This window comes from Elephantulus edwardii, unplaced genomic scaffold (assembly GCF_000299155.1).
Source record: "Elephantulus edwardii isolate Elephantulus edwardi_28Jun2011 unplaced genomic scaffold, EleEdw1.0 scaffold00362, whole genome shotgun sequence".
In the NCBI taxonomy this organism is placed as follows: Eukaryota; Metazoa; Chordata; class Mammalia; order Macroscelidea; family Macroscelididae; genus Elephantulus; species Elephantulus edwardii.
Window position 1 is genome coordinate 1122934 of NW_006400112.1, and position 27094 is coordinate 1150027.

Consider the following 27094-nt stretch of genomic DNA (forward strand, 5'->3'; position numbering starts at 1 on the left):
GCCTTTGCATAATCAATGAAACACAGATAGACATTCTTCTGGTAGTCCCTGCTTTCAGTTAAGATCCATCTAACACCAGCTATAATATCCCTAGTACCATGACCCCTTCTATACCCAGCCTGGGCTTCTGGCAGTTCTCTGCTGATCTACTGTTCCAGTCGTTTTTGGATAATCTTCAGTAGAATCTTGCTTGCATATTCTATCGTTCTATAGTTTCGACGTTCTCTTGGGTCACACTTCTTTGGAATGGAAACAAATATAGATCTCCAGTCAGTTGGCCAAGTGGTGGTTCTCCAGATTTCTTCTTGTAAACCCTGTAGAATAGTTCCGCTCTGTCCCACAGGGTTATTATTAATCTGTTACTTTGATGGTGATGGGTTATATGGCTATAATTACTGATTACAGCTCTGGTGTTTCAATAATGAAATGTTCAGCTTCTTACCAGAAGGTTGGCAGTTCTAATGCAATAGCTGCTAAGTTTTCTTTTCATTTTTAATTGAGTTGTTTGCTTTTTTGTTAATTCCTAGCAGTTCTTTATATATTTTACATCTTCAACACCTAACAGATAAATGATTCCCAAAATTTTTTTCTCCAATTTTGTAGGTTATTGCTTGACTTTGTTTATAAAGATTTTGGGGACACAGAAGTTTCCCCTTAACATGAAATTCATTGATTTTATTTTGCTACTCATACTTTTAGTGTCAGAGCTATGATTTTTCTTAAGTAATTGTCTTCTTCCCTGCAGGTATTGAACAAGATGCAGTGAATACTTTTACTAAATATATCTCACCAGATGCTGCTAAGCCAATACCAATTACAGAAGCAATGAGAAATGACATTATAGGTAAGCAGTGCTTGAAGCTATTGTTAAAAGATAAATGCATTTTTATTTTTTAAAATTCTTATAGATAATAATGTCAACATACCCCTTCCTAGTGTGCTTTCAGAGTGTTTTGTTATATATGATTTTAGCTCACTTTTTAAAACTACCTCATGTGCTGAATCTATGTTCTTAAATTTTTACTTTTTATTTGGGTTCATACAATAAGAAAATAATTTACATTAAGTGAGCATTTACTATATCTCAGACAATATCTGAAGGGCTATTCATTAATAAGCTCATTTCATACCTTCTAAAGAACCTTGTAGGATAAATAGTTTCTCTGATTTTATAAATAAAAATGAAACAGACTAAGTAGTTTGTCCAAGTTAACATCATCTTAATGCTAAGATTTAAAACCAAATGCTCTATTTTCATGTCTCACATTTTAACTACTGTGCAATATAGGAGGTATTTTCAAAATAGATTTCAAACTAGCCTTCTTTTACACTCTTACTTTTTGCCCATAATAAAGAAAAGATAGAAAAATCAAAGTACCGCACAGTATTATGGTTTCTATCCTGTATACATATATTAAGTATATATTGGGTCAAACACATGTATTTATTTCTGTTATGTTTGTTTAAGGCCCTCTCAGTTCCAGCTCCTCCCAGCATATAGTATAAAACAGAACAAATCACTGCCCAGTCCTGTGCCAGCCAGTCTTACAGTCTTTCCTGAATTGAATCCACTGTTGTAAATACTGTGTTGATCCATGCTATTGATGATCATCTTCTGTTTTGCTGGCCCTCTGCTACATTTGACATCAAAGATAATATATGCTCACTCTGTGTTCTCTTGAATCCAGTTTCAATTTCTGACACTTTCCTTTCTCTACAATGCTGCTGCTGTGTTTTTAGTTATTATCCAACATATGACATTACAATTACTGCATTCTGTTAGATCACCTTTCTTTGAAGTAGACTCAGCTCTACCAGCTGGCTACTCTAGTAAGTACCTATCCTGCAGATATCTTTGTATATGTAAATGAACACTTCTAGCATTGCATCCGTTTGTAGAAATCTTAGATGTTATTCCATCAGTTCCAGAATTTTGCTTTTTTTCTAACACCTTCAATGCAGTGTAGACATCTTCTTTCAGTACTTTGACTTGATTCTTGATCATATACTGTTTCCTAAAAGGGTTGAATGTTAAGTAATTATTTTTATAGGGGGAAAATCTGTATTCCTTCCATTTGTTTTTCCTTTTTCTTCTTTTTTCCCTTTTTGTTTATTTTTTATTTTTATTATTATTATTAATTTCAATGAAAATTTACAGAGACTTTGGATTTCCATTCATTCATTGTTGCACTTTTCTCCTCACCCTCCGCCCCCTCCCCCAATACACTACCCTCTTGGAAGAGTAAAAGAAAAATTCTTTCATTGTTTTACAGTCCCTCCACCCAGGTCCACTCCACTATGCAGCCTTTGCTCTGGACTTCCCATCATGACAAAAATACCTAATCACATATCCCTTTTAAACAGTTTTCTCCCTCTTCTGTTTCAATGCAGTTTATATTATTAAATCCATCTTTCTCAGTCTCCCTGATGTCAGTCCTGTTTTACAACAGTGGCACCATGCAGTATTTGTCCTTTTTTGACTGAGATACTTCACTCAGCATAATGTCCTCCAGGGTCATCCATTTTGAATAATATTGCATGAGTTCTTTATTTTTCAATGCAGTGTAGTATTCCATTGTGTGACTATACCACAACTCCTCTATCCATTTGTTTGTTGATGGGCACTTAGGTTGTTTCCAACTCCTTGCTATTGTGAACAAAGCTGCGATAAACATGGATGTGCATATATCTGCTTGGGTGGCTGTTATGATCTCTCTGGGGTATATTCCCAGTAGTGGAATTGCTGGGTCAAATGGTATCTGTATTTGCAACTTTTGGAGAAAGCCATTCAACCTTCCATAGTGGTTTAACCATTTTATACTTCCACCAACGGTGAAAAAGGGTTCCAATTTCTCCACATCCTCGCCAGCATTTGTTGCTTGCTTTTCTGTTAAATTTTGCTATTCTGACTGGGGTGAGATGATATCTCATAGTTGTTTTGATTTACTTCTCTCTTAGAGATTTTGAACATTTCTTCATGTGCTTGTTAGCCATCTGAATGTCTTCTTTGGTGAAGTGTCTGTTTATATCCTGTGCCCATTTTTCATTTGGACTATTTACCTTTATCTTGTTGTTTTGCTCATGTATTTTTATAAATTTTGGATATAAGTCACTTATCTGATATGTCATTACCAAATACTTTTTCCCAGTTTGTGGCTTCCCTTTTTATCCTGTTGGAGAAGTTTTTGGATGTGCATAGGGATTTGACTCTTAGAAGGTCCCATTTATCTATTTTATCTTCTGGTTGTAGTATTCCTTCCATTTCTTTTGAGCATTTTGCATGATTCAATATTTTCCCCAGCGACTCCATCATTACTGCAACTTGAAAATTAAAGTATTTGTCATTTCTGTTAGCTTGGAAAATGCCAAATGTGTTCTCTTTTTATATTCTAACTCTAGTTCTTTATGCAGTTTGTTATAGTACTTTACTTGAGCTGGTTTTTGAAGTGTGTTCCCTTCTTTACTTCATTATTCCATATACAGTAACTTTTCTGTGTTCAGAAGCATGTTTCTATCCCTTTTTGAGGCCTGGTTTGGTCTCTTCCCCCCCCCCCTTTTTAATGACATTTTGTTTTCTTCCTATTTAATATTCTCTATTTTTTCTCACAGCTTGTCGAGTCTATACTCATTAGTATCTAATCTGTTGTTATGGTTGTCTCTAAATTCTAATAGCATATATTCAAAATTATGATTTGGCTCTTGTGGATTTGTTTTCATTTTCTTCAACTTGAACTTGCATCTGAGCATTTCACAATCAGCCCCGAACCTTATTCTGACTGGTGAAAACTCTGTCATTTCTTTCCACATACATGTTAATTTGAATCCTTTGTTTTTCATCTGGTAAACTTCATTTGGTTTGTCATCGCTTATGTTACTGAAAAAAAAAGATTTTTTAATAAAAAAATATTATCTTAAATGTTTATGCTCTCTGGAATAATTTCTTTATCATTAAGGCCACATTTTACCACTGCATAGACTCCTTTGTTTCTGTTTTTACTTTCAGACTGCAGGAGTTAATTTAAAAAGTCTTTAGTTTCTTCAACTTTGATATAAGTAGTTGGTATGTAAACGTAAGAACACTGGTGGTGTAATGGATAAGGAATTAGCTGCCAAACCAAAGGCAGAAGTGGTTTAATCCACCAGCTGCTCAATTGTAGAAAGACAGCTGCCTCCCATGCAATTTTCAGCCTCTAAAGCCCCACTAGAATGTCACTTAAGAGTCATTTCCAACACAAAAGCAGTGAATGAATGATGAGTTGGAACCTGATTGCTAGCACATAACAACAGCAATCTAAATTTGAATGATAATTGAATGAACTAGTTAGTGTTCCCTGTAGATGTGTGGATATTGTCCTATCACTAAGAACATTATACTTCAGGATTGATTATGACATCTTCTTTTTGAAAATAAATAAGACACTGTTTTTCTTTCCCACCATAAGAGAGCATATGATTTTCAAACTCAGGCCAATCCGAGCCTAGTTTTCCACAACATTTTTCAAACATGTTTTTCTTTTTTTTTTTTTTCTATATTTTATTAATTTTCATAAACATTTACAGAGATTTTGGGTTTCCATTCATTCCTTGTTGCACTATTCTCTCTACCCTCCTCCCAGTTTGTTCTTGTCCAAATGCCACAGTGCTTGTCAAAGCCAGTTCTGATTAATCTTCTTTGTCAGTGTGTCCTTTGCCATTCCCTATCACTCCTCCCTGAGAGAGACTTCACCCTGAGTCATAAGGAAAAGGGGATGGCATATTCTCTTAGCTACTTCCTGCTGAAAAGGGACGCTGTGGGTTTCAGGGTGAAGATCTTCTCTCACTACTCTAAAGGGCCCCTTTGGCAGTAGGAAACACATAGACTATTATGGAGATTGATTTTGGGATTTAGATGCACTCTTATTGATTGTGCTTGGCCGTACATGTTCATATCCTTGAAGATGTATCATGGGGGTGTTGCAACCTAGAAGGCTCAAATTTGACTAACAAGTTATAAGTACATGAGTCAAAAAATTATGGAAAAGTAAAAGAAAAGATTCTTTCATTGTTTTACAAACCCTCCCCCAGGTCCCCTCCACCATGTAGCCCTCGCTCTAGTCTCCTGTGATGACAGAAATACCTAGTTATATATCTCTTTTAAACAGTTTTCTCCCTCCTCTGTTTCAATGCAGTATACATTATTGAACCCATCTTACTCAGTCTCTCCCCAACAGTGGCATCATGTAATATTTGTCCTTTTGTGACTGGGATATTTCACTCAGCATAATGTTCTCCAGAGTCAACCATTTTGAATAATATTGCATGAGTTCCTTGTTTTTGAATGCAGCATAGTATTCCATTGTGCGAATATACCACAGCTTCTCTAGCCATTCGTTTGTTGATGGGCACTTAGGTTGTTTCCAACTCCTTGCTATTGTGAACAAAGCTGCAATAAACATGGGTGTGCATATATCTGCTTGGATGTCAGCTATGGTCTCTTCAGGGTATATTCCCAGTAGTGGAATTGCTGGGTCAAATGGTATCTCTATTTGCAACTTTTTGAGAAAGCACCATACTGCTTTCCACAGGGGTTGCACCATTTTCCACTCCCACCAACAGTGAATCAGGGTTCCAGTTTCTCCACAACCTCGCCAGCATTTGTTGCTTGCTGTTCTGTTAAATTTTGCTATTTTGACTGGGGTGAAATGATATCTCATAGTTGTTTTAATTTGCATCTCTCTTAGGGCTAGGGATTTTGAGCATTTCTTCATGTGTTTGCTAGCCATCTGAATGTCGTCTTTGGTGAAGTGCCTGTTCATATCCTGTGCCCATTTTTCTATTGGATTATTTACCTTTATCTTGTTGTGGTGCTCAAGTATTTCATAAATTCTGGATATAAGTCCCTTATCTGATATGTTATTACTGAATACTTTTTCCCAGTCAGTGGCTTCCCTTTTTACCCTACTGGAGAAGTTTTTGGATGTGCATAGGGATTTGAGTCTTAGAAGGTCCCATTCATCTATGTTATCTTCTCCTGGTTGTAGCTTTTCCAGGATACTGGGAAGACTGTTTATGTTGTGGATTAGGACTTCTAGTGTTGTTCCTAGCTTTTCTGTACAAACATGTTTTTCTTGTTGATGATGAAGAGAGTGAGATTGTTAACAGCTTCAGTTTGCTTGGCTCCACAATCAGTACTCTTGCTACCAGCAGCCAGGAAGGAAAAAGACAAATCACATTGGGAAAGTCTGCTGTCAGGGATCTCTCCAGTGTACTGAAGAGCAGTGATGTCAGTCTGGAGACTAAGGTGCACCTGATCCAGGTCATGCTCTTTGCAATTACTTGCTGTGCATCAGTTATAAGCTGGACAGGGACTAGAGATGATACAGGGAGAATAGATGTCTTTAAGATGTGGTGCTGGAGAAGAGTATTGATTATACATACCATGGGCTGCTAGGAGAACAAACAGGTTCATCCTGGAAAGGGTGAAACCAGACTAATCCTTGGAGGCAAGGATTCTGAAGCTCTGCCTGACATTCTTTGGGCATGTTGCAGGGAAGGACCAGCCCATAGAGAGGGACATCATACTTGGGAGGGTGGAGGGACAGCACAGGAGAGAAAGACTCTGGATAAGATGGATTGACTAAAGGGGTTAAGGGGGATAGGTGTGTCAGAGACAATAAGGTTGGATCAGGATAGAGCAGGTTTCAGAGCTGTTGTACATCGGTCGCTATGAGTTGCAAGCAACTCAATATCACATAACAAAAACAATAACATATATTATTAAAACATGAGAAGTACTGGTAGTCCAGTCGTAAGGAGCTGCACTGACAACCGAAAGGCACATGATTTTAGTCTACCAGCCACTCTGTAGGAAGAAGGTGGAAGGTCTCTTCCTGGGCGATTAACTGCCTCTGTAAATCGACTGGAGTTGGTTCCAATAGTACAGCATGTAGTAACGTTATTAACAATTCTGTGGTCCTTCAATCTGTGAACAGAAAATTTCTTTGCATTTGGTTAGTCCCTTATTATTTGTTACAGTAACCTTTGGTAGTTTTCCTTATAAGTCTTTTTTGTCTTTAGTTACATTTATTCCAAAGTATCTCAGTTTGTGACTGGATATTATAAATGATACTGCTTTTTGTAATTTCCTTTTCCATGTTTTCTTTGTTACTCCAGATAATCCCACTGATTTTTTTATATGATCTTATCTCCTGCTACTTTAATATAATAAACAGGTTTGCTAGGTCAAATAGTGGGGTTTTTTTTTTTTAGTCTTTGGGGTTTTTTTTCTGTGTACATTATCAGATCATCTGCATATAGTGACAGTTATACCATCCCTTTGCCAATTGCAGTGCATTTTCTTTTCTTCACTTATTGCCCTAGTTAGTACTTCCAATACAATATTGAATAGGATAGGAAGACTCAAAATTGTGAAAATAACAGTCCTACCAAAAACAATCTGTATGTTTAACACAATCCCAACACAGATACCGAACTCATTTTTCAAATAAATTGTTGTTGTTAGGTGGCATCAAGTATGACCCAAGTATGAACAACAATATCCTGTTCTACCCTGACACTTCCCAACACACAAGAGCTCATTGCAGAAGTCGCCGTGTCAATCCACCTGGCTGAGTCTTCCCTTTGCCAGCCCTCCACCCTTCCAAGCGTATGTCCTTCTCCAAGGAACAACCCCTCCTAGCGATAAGCCTGGAATATGTGAGGCAAAGCTTCATTACCTTTGCCTCCAAAAAGCATTCTGGCAGCACCCTCTCCAAAACATATTTACTTCTGGTATTTATTTATTTATGTCTACCTAAAGACAATTGGTAAGTTTATTTGGAAAGTAAAGAGACCTCAAATAAACAAAGCACTTCTGAAAAACAAAAATGAAGTGACAGTCATAGCACTCCCAAATCTGAAAACCTACTTAGACAGCTATAATAACCAAAGCATTATGGTACTGGTAAAATAACAAATACATAGACAAGTGGAACAGAATTGAGAACCCAGAACTTAATTCATATACCTACAGTCAACTGGTATTTGACAAGGAAATGAAACCTATCAAATAGAGAAATAACAACCTCTTCAAGAAATAGTGCTGGCAAAACTGGACATCTACCTGCAGAAAGCTGAAGCAGTATACACATCTCACATGATAAAAATCAACTCAGAGGTCTAGGGGTAAAGCCCCAAACCATAAAAATCATAAGAGACAAAATGAGATCAAACATAGAAGACCTAGCTTATGCTATAAATAGACTGGTAAATATAGCCAAAAATGCACAACCAGAAGAGGACAAAATCGGCAGATGAGACCTTCCCATTGTGCTTTAAGAACTTTTCCCAATAGAGTGAAAAGAAAACCTACAGACTGGGCGGTGGGGGGGGGGATTTGGCAGTAATGTTTCAGAAAAGGGTCTCATAATGAAGGTTTACAGAATACTGCAGGGCTTCTACAAAGAAAATACTGATAACCCAATAACAAAAATGGGCAAAAGACATGGAAATACTTCACAAAGGAAGACATTCACAGACACGTGAAGAAATGCTCAAAGTCACTCTCAGTAAGATAGTTGCAAATCAAAACCAAAATGAGATACCATCTCACCCCAGTAGATGTGGTAAAGTTTAACATGAAAACAAGCAATAAATGGTGGAGAGATTGGAGTTCCATGCACTGCTGGTGGGATTATAAAATGATACGGCCACTCTAGAAGGCAGTTTGGTGTTTCTTCAAACAACTGAACTTAAAAACTCCATATGACCCAGCTCTGGGACTATACACAAAAGAAAATAGAACTGAGAAACAAATGGAGATTTGTATACCTGTGTTTATCTCAGCATTATTCACAATAGCAGCAACATGGAAACAGTCCAGATATCCATCAACAAATAAATGGATTGAGAAATTATGGTACATTCATACCATGGAATACTATGCAGCACCAAAGAGCAATGCTTTTGTGAAATGCAATATAACAATAGGAGAGGCTAGAAAATGTAATGTTGAGTGAACTAACTCAGGGTTGTATTTTTTTTTTAATTCTTTAATTTTTTTAAATTTTTATTATTTTGTGTGTACCGTCAAATCGGATCTGACTGATACAGGAGGAGATTATCCCTCCTTTCTCGGCAGAGCATCTGGTGGATTTGAACCATGTGCCTCTGGGATTGCAGTGCAGCTTCTTGCCACTAGGCCACCAGAGCTCCCCTCTAATTCAGTTTCTTAACAAATAATGCATAAGACTATTGCTGTAAAAATAGAAGGATTATCAGTAAGATTATTAAAAGTCTAAAAGAGGAAGGGTGTGCAGGGAGGCCGAGGGAGGGGAGAGGAGGAAATCACTAGAAGAACAGAGTTTGCTAAGTGGAGGGAGCAGCAGAAGAGGGGAAGGAAGAGGGTGAAGGAATTAGGAAAGATCCAATGAAGACCTGAAAAGATTGGAGGAGGTTGGAACTGAAGTCAGGGAAATAGTAATAGATCAGTGGTGATTATGAACTTAATGTATGTGTTTTATAAAATTAAAACACATGTATGTGAGTATTCATTTGAGAAACTGTGTGACTGTAGGAATGTGTAAAGTGCAGTGTTCATGAATGATCCACAGAGTATATTAATTTTATGTGTAAACCAATATAAAATAACAATAGGGGGAAAAAACTACCCTAGGCAAGGTAATGAGAGTCCACTCCCTGAAGAGCAACATCTTGATTACAAAAGTAGAGGGTCATTGAAAAAAAGGATGACTCTTAATGAGCTGGATTGACACAGTGAAAAAGAGGCTTAAGCACAGAAAATGTGAATATAGTACAGAATCTGACAATGTTTGGTTCTCTTGTTCATTGAGTTGTTGTGAGGCAAAACTAAGTTGGCAGCACCTAACAGCATTTGTTAAAACTGGAGCTCTGATAGTGAAGAGTTTGACTGCCAAACAAAAGGTCATTGTTTTAAACAATCCATGAGAGAAACATTGGAAACTCTATGGAGACAGTCTACTCTGTCCTGTGAGATTGCTGTGAGTCAGAATCATCTCATACAGCAGTGAGCTTTTTATTATTAGAACAATTTTGTGTTAATCTACTGGACAAAAATAGTAATGCCTTTTTACTTTACCTGTATGTCTCTTTATGTTTACTGTGAACATGTGTATCTTTTTATACTGACCATTTCATAGTTTTTCAAGTTTTGAAAAGAAAATATAAAAATACATTTAAGCATAATCTTTATATTTTCTTTTTTTGTCTTTGCAGTCTGTGGTAGTTTTCTTGTGCTTCATTGCTTATTAGTTTAGAAGAAATCTTGATGTGTTTATGATAGTAGCTTCTTAACTGTCATGTATGCTACAGATTCCCCACTCCCAGTATAATCCTTTCATATAGGGGCACCAGGAAGTGTTTTAATATATGTCGTGTTGTTATGTGCCATCGAGTCGCCTGTGACTCAGTTACCCTATGTACAACAGCCCTAAACCCTGCTCTTTCCTGTGCCAATCTTATTGTCTCTAACAAAACCTACACCCTTTACCCCAGTCACTGAATCAGTCCACCTTATCAAGGGTCTTCCTCTATTCCGCTGTCCCTCTCTAAGAACTGTCTCGCCTTGCAGCATGTCCAAAGTATGTCAAATGAAGCTTCAGAATCCTTGCCTCCAAGGAGAAGCCTGGTCTCACCCTCTCTAGAAGGAACTTGTTTGTTCTCCTCTCGGTCCAGCACCACAGCTCAAAGGCATCAATACTCTATCACCCCTAGTCATTGTCCAGCTTTCTGATGTATAGTAATTGCAAAGACCATGGTCTGTATCACACGCACCTTAGTCTCCAGACTTCATTGTTGCTCTTCAGTACTTTGGAGAGGTCTCTGACAGCTGACTTTCTGAATGCAATTCGTCTTTTAATTTCCTGCCTGCTGGTTCCAAGAGTGTTGATTGTAGAGCCAAGCAGAGTAAAGCTGTTAACAATCTCAGTCTCTTCACCATTCTATCATGATGTTGCCAGTCGGCCCAGTGGTGACAATCTTTCAATCCATATTGAAAGCTGCAGTCCCTGACCTTCGGCCTCAAGCACTTCAGGTCCTCCTCAGTTTCAGCAAGCACGGTTGTGTTATCTGCATAATGCAGATTTTTGATGAGTTTTCCTCCAATCCTGATGCCACATTTCTCCTCATACAGCCTAGCCTTCCAGATAACCTTTTGCCCACATAGATTGAAAAAGTATGGAGATAGAAGACATCCCTCGTGGACACCCTTCCCAATTTTTAACCATGCAGTGTTCCCTTGTTCTGTTCTGATACCTGCCTCTGGTCCAAGTATAGGTTTCACACAAGTACAACCAAGTGTTGTGAGATTCCCATTCTACTCAGAGTAAGCCACAGTTTGTGGTGATCCACACAGTCAAATGCCTTAGTCAATGAATAGTCAATGAAACATAGACAATCCTCTGGTGCTCTCTGCTTTTAGCCAAGATCCATCTGATATTAGCTATAATATCGCTAGTTCCACCGTGTTTTCTAAACCCAGCCTGACTTCAGGCAGTTATCTATTGATATGCTCTTCCAGGCATTTTTGGATAATTTTCAACAGAATCTTGCTTGCATGTGATATCAGTGATACTGTTAAATAATTTCCTCACTCTGTCGAGTCACCTTTCTTTGGAATGGGAACAAATACATATCTCCTCCAGTCAGTTGGCCAGGTGGTTGTCCTCCAGACTTCTTGGTACAACTTTGTGAGCACATCCAGGGCAGCATCTGTTTTTTGAAATATGTCAGTTGGTATGCCAACAATTCCTGGGGCCTTGGTTTTGCCAATTCTTTCAGAGCAGCTTGAACTACTTCCTTCCTCACCGCAGGCTTTTGCTCATACATTGTTTCATGAAATTCTTCTGTGTCTGCCCATTCTTTTTGGTACAGTGACTCTGTATATACTCTATCTTCTTTTAATGCTTCCTGGATCATTTAATATTCTACTCAAAGCATCCTTAAGTATTGCAACTCAAGGCTTGAATTTGTTCTTCAGTTCCTTCAGCTTAAGAAATGTTGCACATGTTTGGCCCTTTTGATTCTCTGACTCCAACTCATTGCACATTTTCATTGTAATATTTTATTTTGTCTTTTTGCACTGCCCTCTGGAATCTTCTGTTCAGCTTCTTAATATCTTGATTTCTTCCCTTTGCTTTGGCTTCTCAGTGCTCTAGTGCAATATTTAGAGTTTCTTCTGACATCTATCTTGGTCTTTTCATCCTCCTCTACTTTGTAGCAAACTTCTGCATTCTTCCTGGATGATATCCTCCCACAGGTCATTTCATCTTCACTCATTAGTGTTCAAGGTCTCAAACCTGTTCCTGAGATGGATTTGAAATTCAGGCAGGGTAGACTCAAGGTCAAATTTTGGTTTCCGTAGATGTGATTTCATTTTCCTCAGCTTCAGCTGAATTTGCATATGAGTCGTTGGTAATCTGTTCCACAATCAGCACCTGGTCTAGTTTTCACAGCTGATATTTAGCTTCTTCAGAGATTCTTTCCACAGATGTAATCTATTTGATTCCTATACATACTGTCAGGTGAAATCCATGGTGTAGCCTGTATTTAGATTTCTTACAAAATGTGTTTGCAATAAATAAGTCAGAAACTAATTTTATGTTACATCTTTTAATTTCTGCTTTTGTATGTATGTGTAGAAAGACTTTCTTACTTCAAGATTACTGTTTTCATATAAATATATGGGTGTGTGTTTTGTCGTTTGTGCCATTGAGTCCCCTGCACCTCGTAGCAACCCTTTGTACAACAGCTATGAAGCCTGCCCTACCCTTAGCCAGCCTCACTGACTCTGACACACATACCCTGATTACCCCAGTTGTATCAGTCCATCTCATCTTGGGTCTTCCTCTTACGCATTGTCTCTCCACTTGAGCATATTCTTCTCCAAGGATCAGTCATGCCTGACAACATGCCCAAAGTATGTGAATTCTAGACTCCAAGGAGAAATTTGGTTTCACCCTTTCCAGGACAGATCTGTTTGTTTTCTTGGCAGTCCATGGTATATTCAAGACCCCTCCAACACCACAATTCAGAGGCATTGATCCTTTTTCTTTCTTTCATAGTCATTATCCAGCTCTCTGCTATAGAGCAAGCAGTTGCAAAGACCATGTCTGTATCAAGCAAGCTTTAGTCTCTAGACTGGAATCATTGCTTCTCAGTACTCCAGAGAGGTCCCTGACAGCAGATTTACCTAATGAAATTCATCTTTTGATTTCCTGACTGCTTATGCCATGAATGTTGATTGTGGACCCGAGTTCTTTATTTGTATAATTAATTAGTAATATTTTAAGCCTTTGGGTTTGTGTACCCTTAATATTATTTGTTTGATTCACAAGTGTATTTAGCTTGAATTTACTAGGAATTTCATTAGTTAATTTTTCTTTTTCAGCTAAGATATGTGGAGAAGATGGACAGGTGGATCCCAACTGTTTTGTTTTGGCACAGTCCATAGTCTTCAGTGCAATGGAGCAAGAGTGAGTTAATTTCAAATGTCTACATTCTGTGCTCTTGGAAATTTGGATTCATTGTTAAGAATTGCATTTGCCATTAACTAAAATAAAATTATCTTCATGAATTTAAATATTTTAAATGTTTCTGGATCATACAAGTATGTTTTAAGTCCATCTTGTTTAATGGTTTCTTTTAAATAGATGATATCTGAACTCTGTTAAATCTCAAAAAGGCTTTCCTTTAATGTAAATAGCCTTATAATGTTGGCTGATCTCCAGCTATTTATCAGAGGCTGTACATCACACAGGACTTAACCCACCTTTCTTTTTTTGGAGTGTCTGATGGATTTGAACCGTTTGCCTTTGCAGCACAATTCCTTACCATTAGGCCACCAGAGCTCCCTGATTGTGACCGTCTAGCTGTTATCAGTACAGTTTGAGGTGGAATTGAGTTATAACTGATCCTTCTGTGGAGTTTCTGAGGCAGTAAATTTCGTGAGAAGGAATTACTTACCTTATTTTGGTAGAACAGTTGGGGGATTCAAACTGGATCAGACACACTTTAGTCTCTAGACTGACACTGTTGCTAGTTGTCAGTGCAGTTCCTTAGTACTAAGCCACTGGAGCTCCCTATGTGTGACTATAGTGTGATGAAAATATTTCCTAATTTAAAGATGTCGTTTTTCACTTTCATATCACTTGAGGGTATTAAGAAATATGAATGTTTGTATTCTTTCATTTAATATGTATTAAGAGTACGTTGTGTAAGATAGTTGGACATACTGAGGACAGAGGGAGACAGAGCCAGGGTACAGCCTGTGAGCATGGAGGGAAAGCTTCTCAGTGCTACCTACACCACACAGGTACGAGTAACTACAAATCCCAGAAGTCTGCGGGTCAACGCCATCTTTAAAGCTAGTTGGCCATAGTGTGTACTTTGGAGGCTTTACTTCTTCAGATAATTTTAATTTTTTGGTTACTGTAATATGAGATACTGTGAGTTGAGTTCTTTGGTTACTGTAATACAAATATTGTGTCTAAATCTTAGCACACAGCTACAACATCATTAAGAGGTGAAAGAGATTACTTAGAGGTAATGGAATCTGATAATACAATAGTGGAGTGATGTTGTGTTAACCTAAGGTTTTATGATACAAATAGGAACCATAATAGTAAGTGCCAGGGAGCTCTGTTGGTATAATGGTAAGAAGCTGCACTGCAATCACAAAGGCACACAATTAGAATCCCCCAGCTGCTCCACCGGAGAAGGATGGACAGTGTCCTCCTTTGCAGTTTACTGCCTGTGAAAACCTGGAGGAGGGTCAGCTATGGTTCAGTTCTGACTCAGCAGCATATAACAATAGAAGGTATGTCATTTTTTCCTAGTAAGTGCTTTCTTTAATCATTCTCTCAAATTTTTCCTTTTTGTCATTTTGCAGACACTTTAGTGAGTTTCTAAGAAGTCACCATTTCTGTAAATATCAGATTGAAGTACTAACCAGTGGAACTGTTTACCTGGCTGACATTCTCTTCTGTGAGTCAGCCCTCTTTTATTTCTCTGAGGTAAAGTCTTCATTTTCTTCCATACGCTTTAAATTCTAAATCCTGGGGCCCTGTACAGTGTTAGCCTATAGTTGGCTTTTTCTAGCCATTACCTTAAGCCCCTCTGGTTTCCAAGCTACCTTTATTGCAGACACATGGTCTTGTAAATCATCAACATCTGTGAGACCAGGATAAGAGAGAAACAGAGAGAGAGATTGCTTTCCATGCTGAACAGCAAGATTTGAGCAAGATCCTGGTTCTCAAGCAAGACCCTGGAGATGGTAGAAGAGAGAGACTGTGGTATTGCTGTCGAAATACTTTGGCAAGATGTAACCAGAGGAGCCCTGAGATAAAGGCCACAGTTAAAGGTTTTTCTGTTCCTGTAAGAGTTGAAGAGGCTGACTTATCACTGCTCTGAGGCAAGCCTTGCTGGATGATTGAGGAAACCAGAGGCTGCTTGAATTTGTGTTGCTGAACTGACACCTGAGCCTGGAGGAATTGAGGAATTGTGCTTGCTGAGGAATTGGGACTAAAAAACCTGGATTTACATTGAGTGATATTCTTTGCCTCCTGTCCTCTCCAACTTATTTCCATAATAAATTTCCCATTCTTGGTACCACAACTATGAGTGAAGTCTGTGAGTCAACAATGAATAAACTAATCTCTTGTGGTTGGTATGGCTCTAGAGGCACCATGGGACTGGGTTACAGGCTTTTTTTATCAGCTTTCTGCTTTGGGGCAGTGAAGGACTATTCTGTTCTTACTTCCTCTGGCTCTTTCAGAAAGATACTGAGGGCCTTGTGCCCCCATGTCCTATTTTCTGCTCTCAGGACTCCTGTATATAGAAAACAGCTATGTTTAAGAATATAAATTGGATTTTACACATTTCACTATTTTTGTAGTATCTGTCTAATGGCAGGGGCAATTTAATGGTATACTAGGTTAAAGAGAAAGTGACATTTTTTTTAAAAAACAACTTCTGGTTTTTAAGTATCTAAACCATTGTTTATGAGGCAAATGCATGTTTTTAATTATTTGAGCTATTTTAAAGCCATAGAAGGAGATACTTAAGTAGGGTGTATAAACCTTTGCAGACCACAAGTCAGGAAGAAAGTAGTATATTTTTCCCTACTTGCAGTACTTTAACCTTCCTAGAACTTTAACTTGATATCAAATAGTGAAACATTTTTATCAAGCAATGATGATTTCTGATGGGGTAGTCCATAGGCATTGATACTGTTAACCAAAAGGGTAAGTCCATAGGCAGTGATACTGTTAACCAAAAGCCTCTTTGACAGTTAAAATCTATAAGCAGCTACTATTGTGGTGGTGGTTTATGGGTTATCGAATTGCCTGCAGCTCATAGTGACCCTATGTATAATTGCTCTAAAGCTTGGTGTATCCTGAGCCAGTCTCGCTGACTCTGACACAGCTACCCCCGTTACTCCAGTCACCATGTCAGTCCATCTCATCTGAAGTCTTTCTCTCCTGTGCTGTCATTCCACCCTTGCAAGCATGATGTCTCTCTCCAAGGACTGGTCCTTTCTGGCCACATGCCCAAAGACAGAGCCTCAGAATCCTTGCCTCTAAGGAGAAACTTGATTTTACCCTATCCAGGACAGATCTGTTTGTTCTCCAGGGAGAAATAAGAGCATTCTCCCCCTGAGTCCTTGAAGCCTTAGAAATCTGGTAAAGAGTCAGCTGTGAGTCAATTCTAACTTCATGACATGAATTAATACTTGAAATACCATTTGAGGATATTTCAGTGAGTTGAGTATATTTCCATGAGTTGACTTTGTAATTTAAAATACAAACAGGCTTACCCATGTAGATTAAGGACTAAGACAGAGAAGATAGACATAAATTGGCTAGTGAAAAAACTGTGAATAGCAATAAAATATGTCTGTTACAGTGCCAGAAGATGAGATTCTCAGACTGGAAGACACACTCAAAATAATGATGGAAAAGAGCTGCCACCTCAAAATAAAGTCAGCTATATTCCCATGAATGGAGTTAAACTTTTAGGATTTTCATTTGTTTCATATAGTATACATCAGAATGAGAACAGCTGCATACATCCATTAATAATTGGAACATGGAAATGTATCAGTCTCAGAAATTAAAAGTTGTCTAAAAGAAAAAAGAATTAGACTTTTACTTGAATCAAAATAAAAAGTTTAATAAATATAACAAAATTAAGCCAAAGAGCACACAGAGCTGAAATTGGCTAGAGAAGCCATTTGGAATTGGGTGATCATTTGATGTTCTTTACAGGATTGACATCATATTCATCATTTAAGGGGAAAAAAATGAGATCTGTTCTGAGGTTTAGCACTGTAAATAACAAGACATCCATATACCTACAAGAAAGTTATTGGGGCTAATTTTCATATTTATGAACCAACCACTACTGACAAAAATGGAAACTTTCAGATTGAAATCTGAAATTGATCAAATTTAAGATACATTGATAATTAATGATAATTGGAATATGGAAGTTGCAAACAAGAAAGATCTGTAGTCAGAAAATATGGCCTTAATTATTTAAAGAACAGTGAATAGCTTGTGATAGTTTGTGCAAGACTAATGACTTTTCACTGGGGAGACCTTTTTCAACAGTATAAATTCTGTCTGTATACATGGTCCTCACCAGATAGGCTTCATAAGAGTCAGATCAACTGCATTTGAGGAAATAAGCAATAGAGAAGTCTATCAAAATAAGACCAGTAGCTGACTACAATACTTTATTTACTCATGTACAAGTGCAAGTTAAAGGAAATGGAAACACATATTTTATCTCACCTGAGTTTTAGGGAGCTCTGATGTGACAGATAAGATGAGGGTCATTCAGGATAGGGTGGGATTCAGATCTGGTGTTCATAGGGTCACTGTGAATCATACTTGACTTGATGGCACCTAACAAGAACAACTGATGTTTTAATCTGTAGAAAATTGTGATGCTAACCCAAAGAAGATTCCTCTCTGCTTTGAATCCATCTGCAGCTTGTCTAGAGAAAGATGGACACCTTCCTTCTGTTCAATTACAGCCTCCAAAACCCACTAGAGAGCCAGCTATTAGTCATTTCCAGCTAGATTGCAATGAGTTATGAGAAAACTTAGAAACAGCTCCCAGAATAGATTTGACACATTGAACACTGATGACTAAAGGCCAGATATTTCAAGGAGAAAGGGAAAAGTCACTAAAAGGGAAAAAAAAAACTCAAACAACCAGGACTCTGAACCTTGTTCTTGAACAATGAATAGCTAAAACAAATTAGAAAGTTGATAAAGTAAAAGAATTGAACAGAGTATTTCAAAGGCAGCTGTGATAGCAGAGTGTTCAAAGACCTTGAGTTAGAAGGACAAAAGAGAATATAAAATACTGACCATTTCTTAAGCTGAAAGAACTGAAGATCAACGCCTTGAGTTACTTGAATGAAAAAGATTCTGTGAGCAGAATAGTCTTATCACAGGAAACATGAAAATGAGGTAGAATTAATATGCAGAGTTATTGCACCCAGCAGAATTGGTCCGTGTTAAGCTATTTCAAGAGATGATGTATGATCAAGAGCAATGGTATTGAAAGAAGAAACCCTAGTTGCATGAAGGCACTAATGAAAAACAAGGTTCATAGAATTGATAGAATGCCAATTGACATGCATATTATAATATATAATAATTTAGTAATTTATTGGAATGTTTATTGAAATAATGACTTATTTGTTTATGCTAAGGAATTTGGAAGACAGGCTATCTGGTCAACCCACTGGAAGACAACCATGTTAGTAGTAACTATTTGAGAGAAGGATGATAGAACAGAATGTCGAAATGACATAAATGCCACATGCAAGTAAAATTTTGTTAAGTATAATGAAAGTAGTTATAGTTCATCCACAAGGAACTGGTGTTAAATTCAAGAAATTCAAACTGGAGTTAAAAGGTTATCATTGCTAATGAAAGCAGAGGACACCAGAAACATATTTCTGTGTTTTTCTATTGAATAGGCATTGATGAATGATGAATATCATTTATGAAGATCATAACAAATTATGGATAATATTTCAAAGAACGAGACTTAAAAGCACTTAATTCCACTCATGCATAATTTGTACACAGACCAAGAGACAATGTTGTTTACAACAAACAAGTGAATTCTGTGTGCTTAGCAGGAAAGTTGTACGGAACAGTTATATCTGTTTACTATCCTTATTTAATCTATATGCTGAGCAAAGAATCTGGAGAACCTTGACTGTGTAGAAAAGAATACTGTATTAAGGTTGGGGAAGACTAACAACAACCTACAATGTGCAACCTTATAAGGCAACCTTGTGTGCTGATAGTAAAGAAGACTTCAATCACTTATTAACAGAGAACAAAGACCACCACTTGGAGTATTCATCAGAACAAAAACTAAAATCCTCAAAACTAGACCAATAAATAATTCCATTATAAACAGAATAAATAGACATCGATGTTTTATTTTACTAATACAGAGCAGAACAGGTCATTCGTGAAGCAGGTCTTTATAAGAAGGAGTGTGGTATCAAGATTGGAGGAAGACTCATTTAACAGCCTACAATGTGCAGATGACACAACTGAAACTGAAGAAGACCTGAAGCACTTGCTGTAAAAGGTCAAGGACTGTAATCTTTAATATGGATTGAAGCTCAATATCAAGAAGACAAAGATTCTCACCATTGGGCCAATTGGCAGCACCATATTAAGTGGAGAAGAGATTGAGGTTGTTAGCAATTATAGTCAGCACTCTTAAGACTAGCAATCAGGAAATCAAAAGACTAATTGCATTGGGGAAAATCTGCTGTCATGGACCTCTCCAGAGTGCTGAAGAGCAACAATGTTAGCCTAGATACAAAGGTGTGTCTAATCCAGGCCATGGTCTTCTCAATTATTTGTTATGCTTCAGAGAGTTGGACAGTGAGTGACTAAAGATGACAGAAGAAGAATAGATGCCTTTGAGTTGTGCTGGAGAAGAGAAGAGTCTTGAAAATATCATGAACTGCTAAGAAAACAAGTAGGTCTGTCTTGGAGAGAGTGAAACCAAATCTTTTCTTGGAGGCTAGGATTTTGAAGCTCTGCCTTGCTTACTTTGGGCACATGGCCAGGACAGATCAGTCCTTGGGGATGCACAAACAGTACAGCGTAGGGAGGCCCTGGATGAGATGGATTGATACAGTAATTCGGGCAATGGGGGTAGGTGTGTTAGAATTACTGAGACTGGCTCAGGACAGGAAAGGTTTAGAGCTGCTATACATAGGGTCGCTATATATCACAGGCAGCTAAATGGCACATACTATGACAGGTTTGTAAGCAGGAGTGATATCCACTTCCAAAATAACATGCCTTCAGAAACTCTATGAACTTTGATAAATGTCTGTAGTTGTAGAGGGGCATCAGACCTTTTGTTCATAGGGTTGCTATGAGTCATACTCAATTCGAAGGCAATCAACACCATCAACAAAAAACACAGAAGTCATCGCCCCTGGAAAATTGGATGAATCTGTTAAGTAAAAACATAATTAAAGTATTAAAAGAGAAAAATGTCACTTTGACAAGTTAAGACGTGTCTCACCTAAACTAAGCCATGGTGTATTTCTCGTATACATGCAAAATCTGAACTGTGAATAAGGAATACAAAGAAGTGATGCATTTAAGTTACCAACCATGACTGCCAAAAGAATGAACAAACCTGTTGAAGTACAGCCAGATTATTCCTTAGAAGCCAGGATAATGACACTTCCTCTCACATGGTTTGCTTATCCAAAGAGCACAGTCCATGTCAACAAATACTACATGTGGTAAAATACAGGGTAAGTAACAAACAAGGTCCTTAGCTTTTCTGGCTTGACCCAGTGGCTGCAACAACAGGCTCAAACATAGAATCAATGAGAAGATGGCTTAAGATAGCATTGTTTTCATTCTCTTGTACATAGGGTCACTGTAAGTTGGAGTTGAACACTAAACAAATATTGTTTTCTAGGTTCTTGTCCCATGACGCTGCTAAGTAGTTCCAGCTGCCAGCTTTTCATTTAGTAGTCTAGCAATTAATAGTTACACTTGTTGTGTACTGTTAAGTTGGAACCAACCCGTAGCGGCCCTTATGGTGAGTTTTCAGAGACAATTAATTGCACAGGAGGAGATTGCCCATCCTTCTCTGTGGAGCAACTGGTGGCGTTGAACTGCTTACCTTTGGGATTGCAGTGCAGTTTCTTGCCATTAGACCACACGAGCTCCCTAATAGTTACACTACCAGCCTCATTAACAAACTAAACCCGTCGTGTTCGAGTTAATTCAGGCTGTTGTATTCTGTAGGACAGCATTGAGCTGGCCATATGCCTATTGGCTCTTTTGCACACTGGCATATATTTCTTTATGCTTTACTACTGTGCCACCAGTATTACAACTATTAAGTGTCAATAAGTATTTTTTTTCCAATCTTAACAAAGCAGTAATTTGCCTTTTCACATAATATAGTTGTTCCGCAAATTACTTTTTTCCCCATTCCCTCTCTTTGCAGTAAGCTTAGTCTTCAAGCTAATATGAGAGCATGGATTATTGACAATAATCAGGTATAAAAGATTCTATTTGGCTTATTTAGTGTGTTTGTCATTAAGAAACCATTAATCCATTTTAAGTGTAATTTTTTACCTCACTAAAATTTACTTCTATCTGTATTGTATTGGTTTGAATTTGTTGGTTTCTTGTTTTGATATTTCCCTTCTCCTTCAAAACATAGATTTTTAGTATGCCAATGTAAAATTACTGTAAGTTGTTGACTGGCATTAAATAACAAGTGACCTTTTTTGCTTATGTCTCATATTTAAATACTTCGCTTTAATATTTGAGAGGAACCTGTTCAAATTCTTTTTATCTTTTTCTTTCCTAGTACATGGAAAAAGAGGATGCTATGAATATCTTACAGTTCTGGTTAGCTGGAGATAACTTCCAGTCTCAGCTTGCTGCCAAAAAGGGCCAGTATGATGGGCAAGAGGCACAGAATGATGCCATGATTTTATATGACAAGTGAGTTTTATTCAAATGTACATTTAGTTTCTGCAAAGCATTTGAAATGTACCAGAAACAACGAATGAACTCATTTTCTGCTGTCAAGGAATTCTCAGTGTGGGAGATGCAAAGGGTACTATTTTCTTATGGCCTGTGTAAACCTTTGCCATCTGTTGGGGAAATGTATATTTAAGTGTGGCATGCAGGACAGTTCTAGGCAAGATTTAAGTAGTAGTCACAGATCTGTCTTGGAAGAGGTATAGCCAGATAGCTCTTTAGGAAAATTTAAATTGAATCCCAAAGAATTGATTGAATTTTGAGAGGAAGACACTCAACAGTATGAATAGACACAGTGATAATAGCAATGGCTTCAATATGTCAGGGATAATAAGGATAACACAGGATAGGACAGGGCTCAGGTCTGTTGTTCATAAGGTCTCTGTGAGTCATACTTGACTTGATGAAACCTGACAACAGCAGTCAGGCTACACAAGAAAAGTTATAGAAACTGAGATATTTGATACTTTGAAGAGACTTGAAGTGGTGAGCTATATAGAAAATGATCAATGAAACTAATTGAATAAACTTGAAAAGGACTTTAGTATCTATATGAAGGTTTATTTCTGTAAAAATCTGCTCAGCCAGATTAATTTCTGAATGAGTAATTGTTTTTCATTAGCTTTCACGGAAAATGTGAGGATAATTTCTTTGAAAACATAAGGTTCATCAAATGAAGGCTATGGACAACTTTATAATATGGTGTTCCCTTTTTTTCTGTAGGGATTCCTTCTTTTCACTTAACTTGTTTTGTAAAGAAAAGTTCTTTGTTAATGTAATTGAGTAGATTATAGATAAGAAGTACAGAGAAATCCATGGGATAGAGCACTGAGGGTATCCAGGTCAGTGGCTCTGATTAGTCTGCAGGCTCCTTCTGAGCTGTCTACGGAGGACTCATCTAGGAGCTTATTAAAAATAGATTTCCAGTTCTCATCTAATCTCTTAAGAGATTTTACTTTAATAGAAGACACTCCAGATGAATATTCAGATTAGTCTGAATTTTTCCTATTTTATGATAGGGCATGTAAGGCCCATTGTGAGAAATACTTACCAGAATCATAGTACAATTGCAGAACCTGGATTAGGATGATATTCTTAGTATTGTGTCCAATGTTTATTCTAATATATTCATAGAAAACATAAGAAACATTGTTTATGTGGATGTTAAAGTTGTTGTTGTTAGGTGCCGTTGAATCAAGTGTGACTCATAGTGACCTGTGGAAAAAAAGATCTGCTCTATCCTGTGCCATCCTCACACTTCCTAACATACAAGAGCCCATTGCAGTATTCACTGTGTCAGTCCACCTGATTGAGGGCCTTCCTCTCTTTCACTGACCCTCCACCCTTCTCAGCATCATGTCCTTCTGGGAATAGCCCCTCCTGGCAACATGCCCAAAGTATGTGGAGTGAAGCCTTCTCATTCTTGCCTCCAAAGAGCACTCTAGCTGCACCCTCTGTTTGTTCTCTTAGTCATCCATGGGATGTTCAGTGCTCTTCTCCAACACCACAGCTCAGAGGCATCAGTTCTTTTTCTGTCATCCTTATTCATTGTCCAGCTCTCGGGCATAACAAGTAATCAGAAAGGGTATGGCCTGAATCAGACGCACCTTAGTTCTCTAACTGACATCATTACTTCTCAATAATTTGGAGAGGTCTCTAACTGCAGGTTTTCCCGGTGCATCTCCTTCTTTCCTGACTGCTGGTACCAAGGATGTTAATTGTGGAGTAAGATGAAGTTGTCAACAGTTTCAATCTCTTTAAGTCTTCAGTGGTAGAAAATGCAAATGGTCATGGGAATTTCTATTAGGGGAAAAAAAATACTTTGTCGTCTTTTTTTTATGCTGGTAGCCCTCAGAAGGCCTGGCTATATATAGTTTAGTAACCATACTGCAGATCCTCTGCTTTCCTTCTGGGTTCCATTCTCATGTTGGTGGCTGGGTACCTTCAAGTTGGAGCTAACCATAGCTTACCCTGCAGTGAGTTTTTAAAGGCAGTAAATTACGTAGAGGAAGACTGCCTGTCTTTCTCTTGCAGACACTTGATGAATTTGAACCACATGCCTTCATGTTTGCAGCGCAGCTTGTTACCACCAGGCTGCCAGTGCTCCCTTCTCACATTGATAGCCATATTTAAATGAAAATTGTTCCGTGACATCCCACTGCTATGGTGGTGTTTATTGTTATATACTGAAGAATCTCATCTCACTCCGGTGGATTTTCAGATGTACTAAATTGCACAGGAGAAGATTGCCCATCTTTCTCTCAGTTTAATAGATTATAACTGCCTGACTTGGGTTGGCTACACAGCTCATTACCGCTAATCCACCAGAGCTCCCTTGACATCCTACCAGCATTGTTATCCTGCTATGTTCAATTGTGCCAAATTTGACTTTTCCAATCCCTACTTAGATTTTCGTATCTTATAGATAATTTGAAAAATCTGGTGGCCCAGTGGGTAACCTGAAGGCAGGCACTAACTACTCCTCAGGGGAAAGATGGACAGTCTTCTCCCCTGTGATTTACGTCCTCTAAAATCCTACTTAAGCACCAGCTAAGACTTGATTCCAACTCAATGGCATAAAACCACAACATAAAATTACCACTATTAATGAATTATCAATCTTCTTTTATTTCTGTCAGAAAATAGAAACCAACTTAGAATGATGCTTCTAAGAGCATATGTTGGTTTCTTCCTGCTTTTAAATGTTTTTGTTTCTACTTCATTATCACCATATCAAAGCATCAGTTGCTATCATGTTACTGCCTGATTAATTGATTATTTTATTTATTAATAATTCTATACTTTATCCTCAGTGCCCTTTTGTTTTTAATTACTGAACCTTCTTTTTCTGTCATAGTTAATATTTGGTGTAATGCTTTGTCTATATTGAATCCCTCCATACATAGAATATTCCTCTTTTAAATCCATATCTACCTATCAAGTCAAACAAAATTAAATTCCCATTAAATATGTGTGATTGATTGGTTTTGTTGCTCTACTTGCAACTTGTCCCTAGACCCTTCAAATAGTAGTAGAGTTAATAGAACAGTAGCCAAGAATAGGGGAAGGTAACTCCTACATGGCTTAGAGAAAGTGGGAGCAAATAAATTTATAGCAGAGGTATTACCAGTTCTAGGTCTACAGGTCTGAATCTTATAGCCTCACATAATACTCTATTGTGTAGGTACCAAAAGTTGCTTAGACTTCTATGGAGTGTAGTTTTACTATGTTGTTATGTTGTTAAATGCCGTCAAGTCATAGGCGACTCATAGCAACCCTATGAACTTTGTTTCTCCAAGTACATAGGGTTTCCAGAGGCAAGCTATTTCGGAAGTGGATGCCACTCCTGCTTCCAAGCTTGTTTTAATCAGGGAATACTGCCAAGCTCTATCCGCTATGGGTGGCCAGTATTGCATTTGGCACTTGCATAGGGTCACAGTGTTCAGCATTATAGCCACCACAAGTTACCTCTCTGTACAGCAAATCGACAGAGCAGTGCTATACCACCTAGAAGAATGTTTGACCAAAGACAATTAAAAACAGGCCTGAGAGATGCAGATTAAAATCACCCACCTTTGGCTTGGTAGCATCACTTTCTGTCCTTTAGGCCAACTGAGCTTTCTCGTTGTTGTTGTTAGATGCTGTCGAGTCGTAGATGACTCATAGCGACCCTATGAACTTTCTTTGTTTTTCCAAGTTCATAGGGTTTCCAGAGGCAAGCTATTTCAGAAGTGGATGGCACAGTTTTACTACAGCTATCTTTTTTCTTTTCTTTTTTTTCTCTTCTTCTTTTTTTTTTTTTTTTTTGGTCACAGGTACTTCTCCCTTCAAGCCACACATCCCCTTGGTTTTGATGACATTGTACGGTTAGAAATTGAATCTAATATCTGTAGAGAAGGTGGGCCACTCCCCAACTGTTTCACAACTCCATTACGCCAGGCCTGGACAACAATGGAGAAGGTAACCAAGAGTTTTTACTGCAGTAGTGTTTTGCTGATAAAACCCAGAAATGTAGCATCATAGTCTGAAAATAGAACTTGAGAAAAACTGGTCAAAGTACATTGGAGACAGATGGATTGAGAAATTGTGGTGCATTCACACCGTGTGGCATTCAGGAGCAACAATTTTACAAAATACTATAAACATTAGAGATGCTAGAGACCATTATGCTAAGTAAACTAACTCAGTCTCATGCTGACAAATACTGCACAAGACCATTCTTGTAAAAACATAAAGATAATTGGAAAAATGTATATAAAAGTTCAAAGGGAAAAGGGACAGGAGGTGGGGCTCCAGAGTAAGAAGAGGGGTAAATCACTAGGTTACTAGGTCACAGAGTCTGATGCATAGAAGGAGGTGGTGAAGGAATTATGAAATATACAGTGGAGATCTGAAAAGATGGGTGGTAGTGGGTATAGATCGATGGTGATTGGTTTTATGAAACAATGTATGGGAATTATGGTATGAAACAATGTGAATGGAAGACTGTGAAACACAATATAAATGAATTAAATACAATATATATGCATTTTGTATGATGACAAAAAGTTCTTTTAAAAAGTTAAAAAACAAAAAACAAAAAAAAACAACTAAGCATGTGAACATTACCTTCCTAAAAGTACATTGGAGAATTGAAACTATTTAATACTGTGATTAAGAGCAAAGGCTTTGAATCTGGCTTTTAACAGTGAATGTCTATCTGTGTTTCATTGGTTATGCAAAGGCATTTGACTGTGTGGATCATAACAAACTGTGGCTGACTGAGAAGAATGGGAATCCCAGAACATTTAATCGTGCTAATGGAAACCTATACTTGGACCAAGAGGCAGTCGTCAGAACAGAGCAGGACAAGACTGCATGGTTCAAAAGTGGGAAGGGTGTATGCCACGGATGTGTCCTTTCTCCATATCTTTTCAACCTGTATGCAGAGCAGATTATCCGAGAGGCTGGGTTCTATGAGAAGCGTGGCGTTAGGATTGGTGGACGATCTATCAACAATCTGCGTT

The 27094-nt window shown here is 37.8% G+C and overlaps 1 protein-coding gene across 1 annotated transcript in view; it reads left to right on the top strand.

Moving 5' to 3' along the window:
• Window positions 1–27094, top strand: part of AKAP10 (A kinase (PRKA) anchor protein 10) — a 194015-nt gene that overhangs the window by 101087 nt on the left and 65834 nt on the right. Inside the window, exons 5-9 of the mRNA XM_006902055.1 lie at window positions 746–844; window positions 13406–13490; window positions 14906–15029; window positions 21913–22049; window positions 25904–26048. Coding sequence (XP_006902117.1) covers window positions 746–844; window positions 13406–13490; window positions 14906–15029; window positions 21913–22049; window positions 25904–26048 — 590 coding nt within the window. The remainder of the gene's footprint in view (window positions 1–745; window positions 845–13405; window positions 13491–14905; window positions 15030–21912; window positions 22050–25903; window positions 26049–27094) is intronic.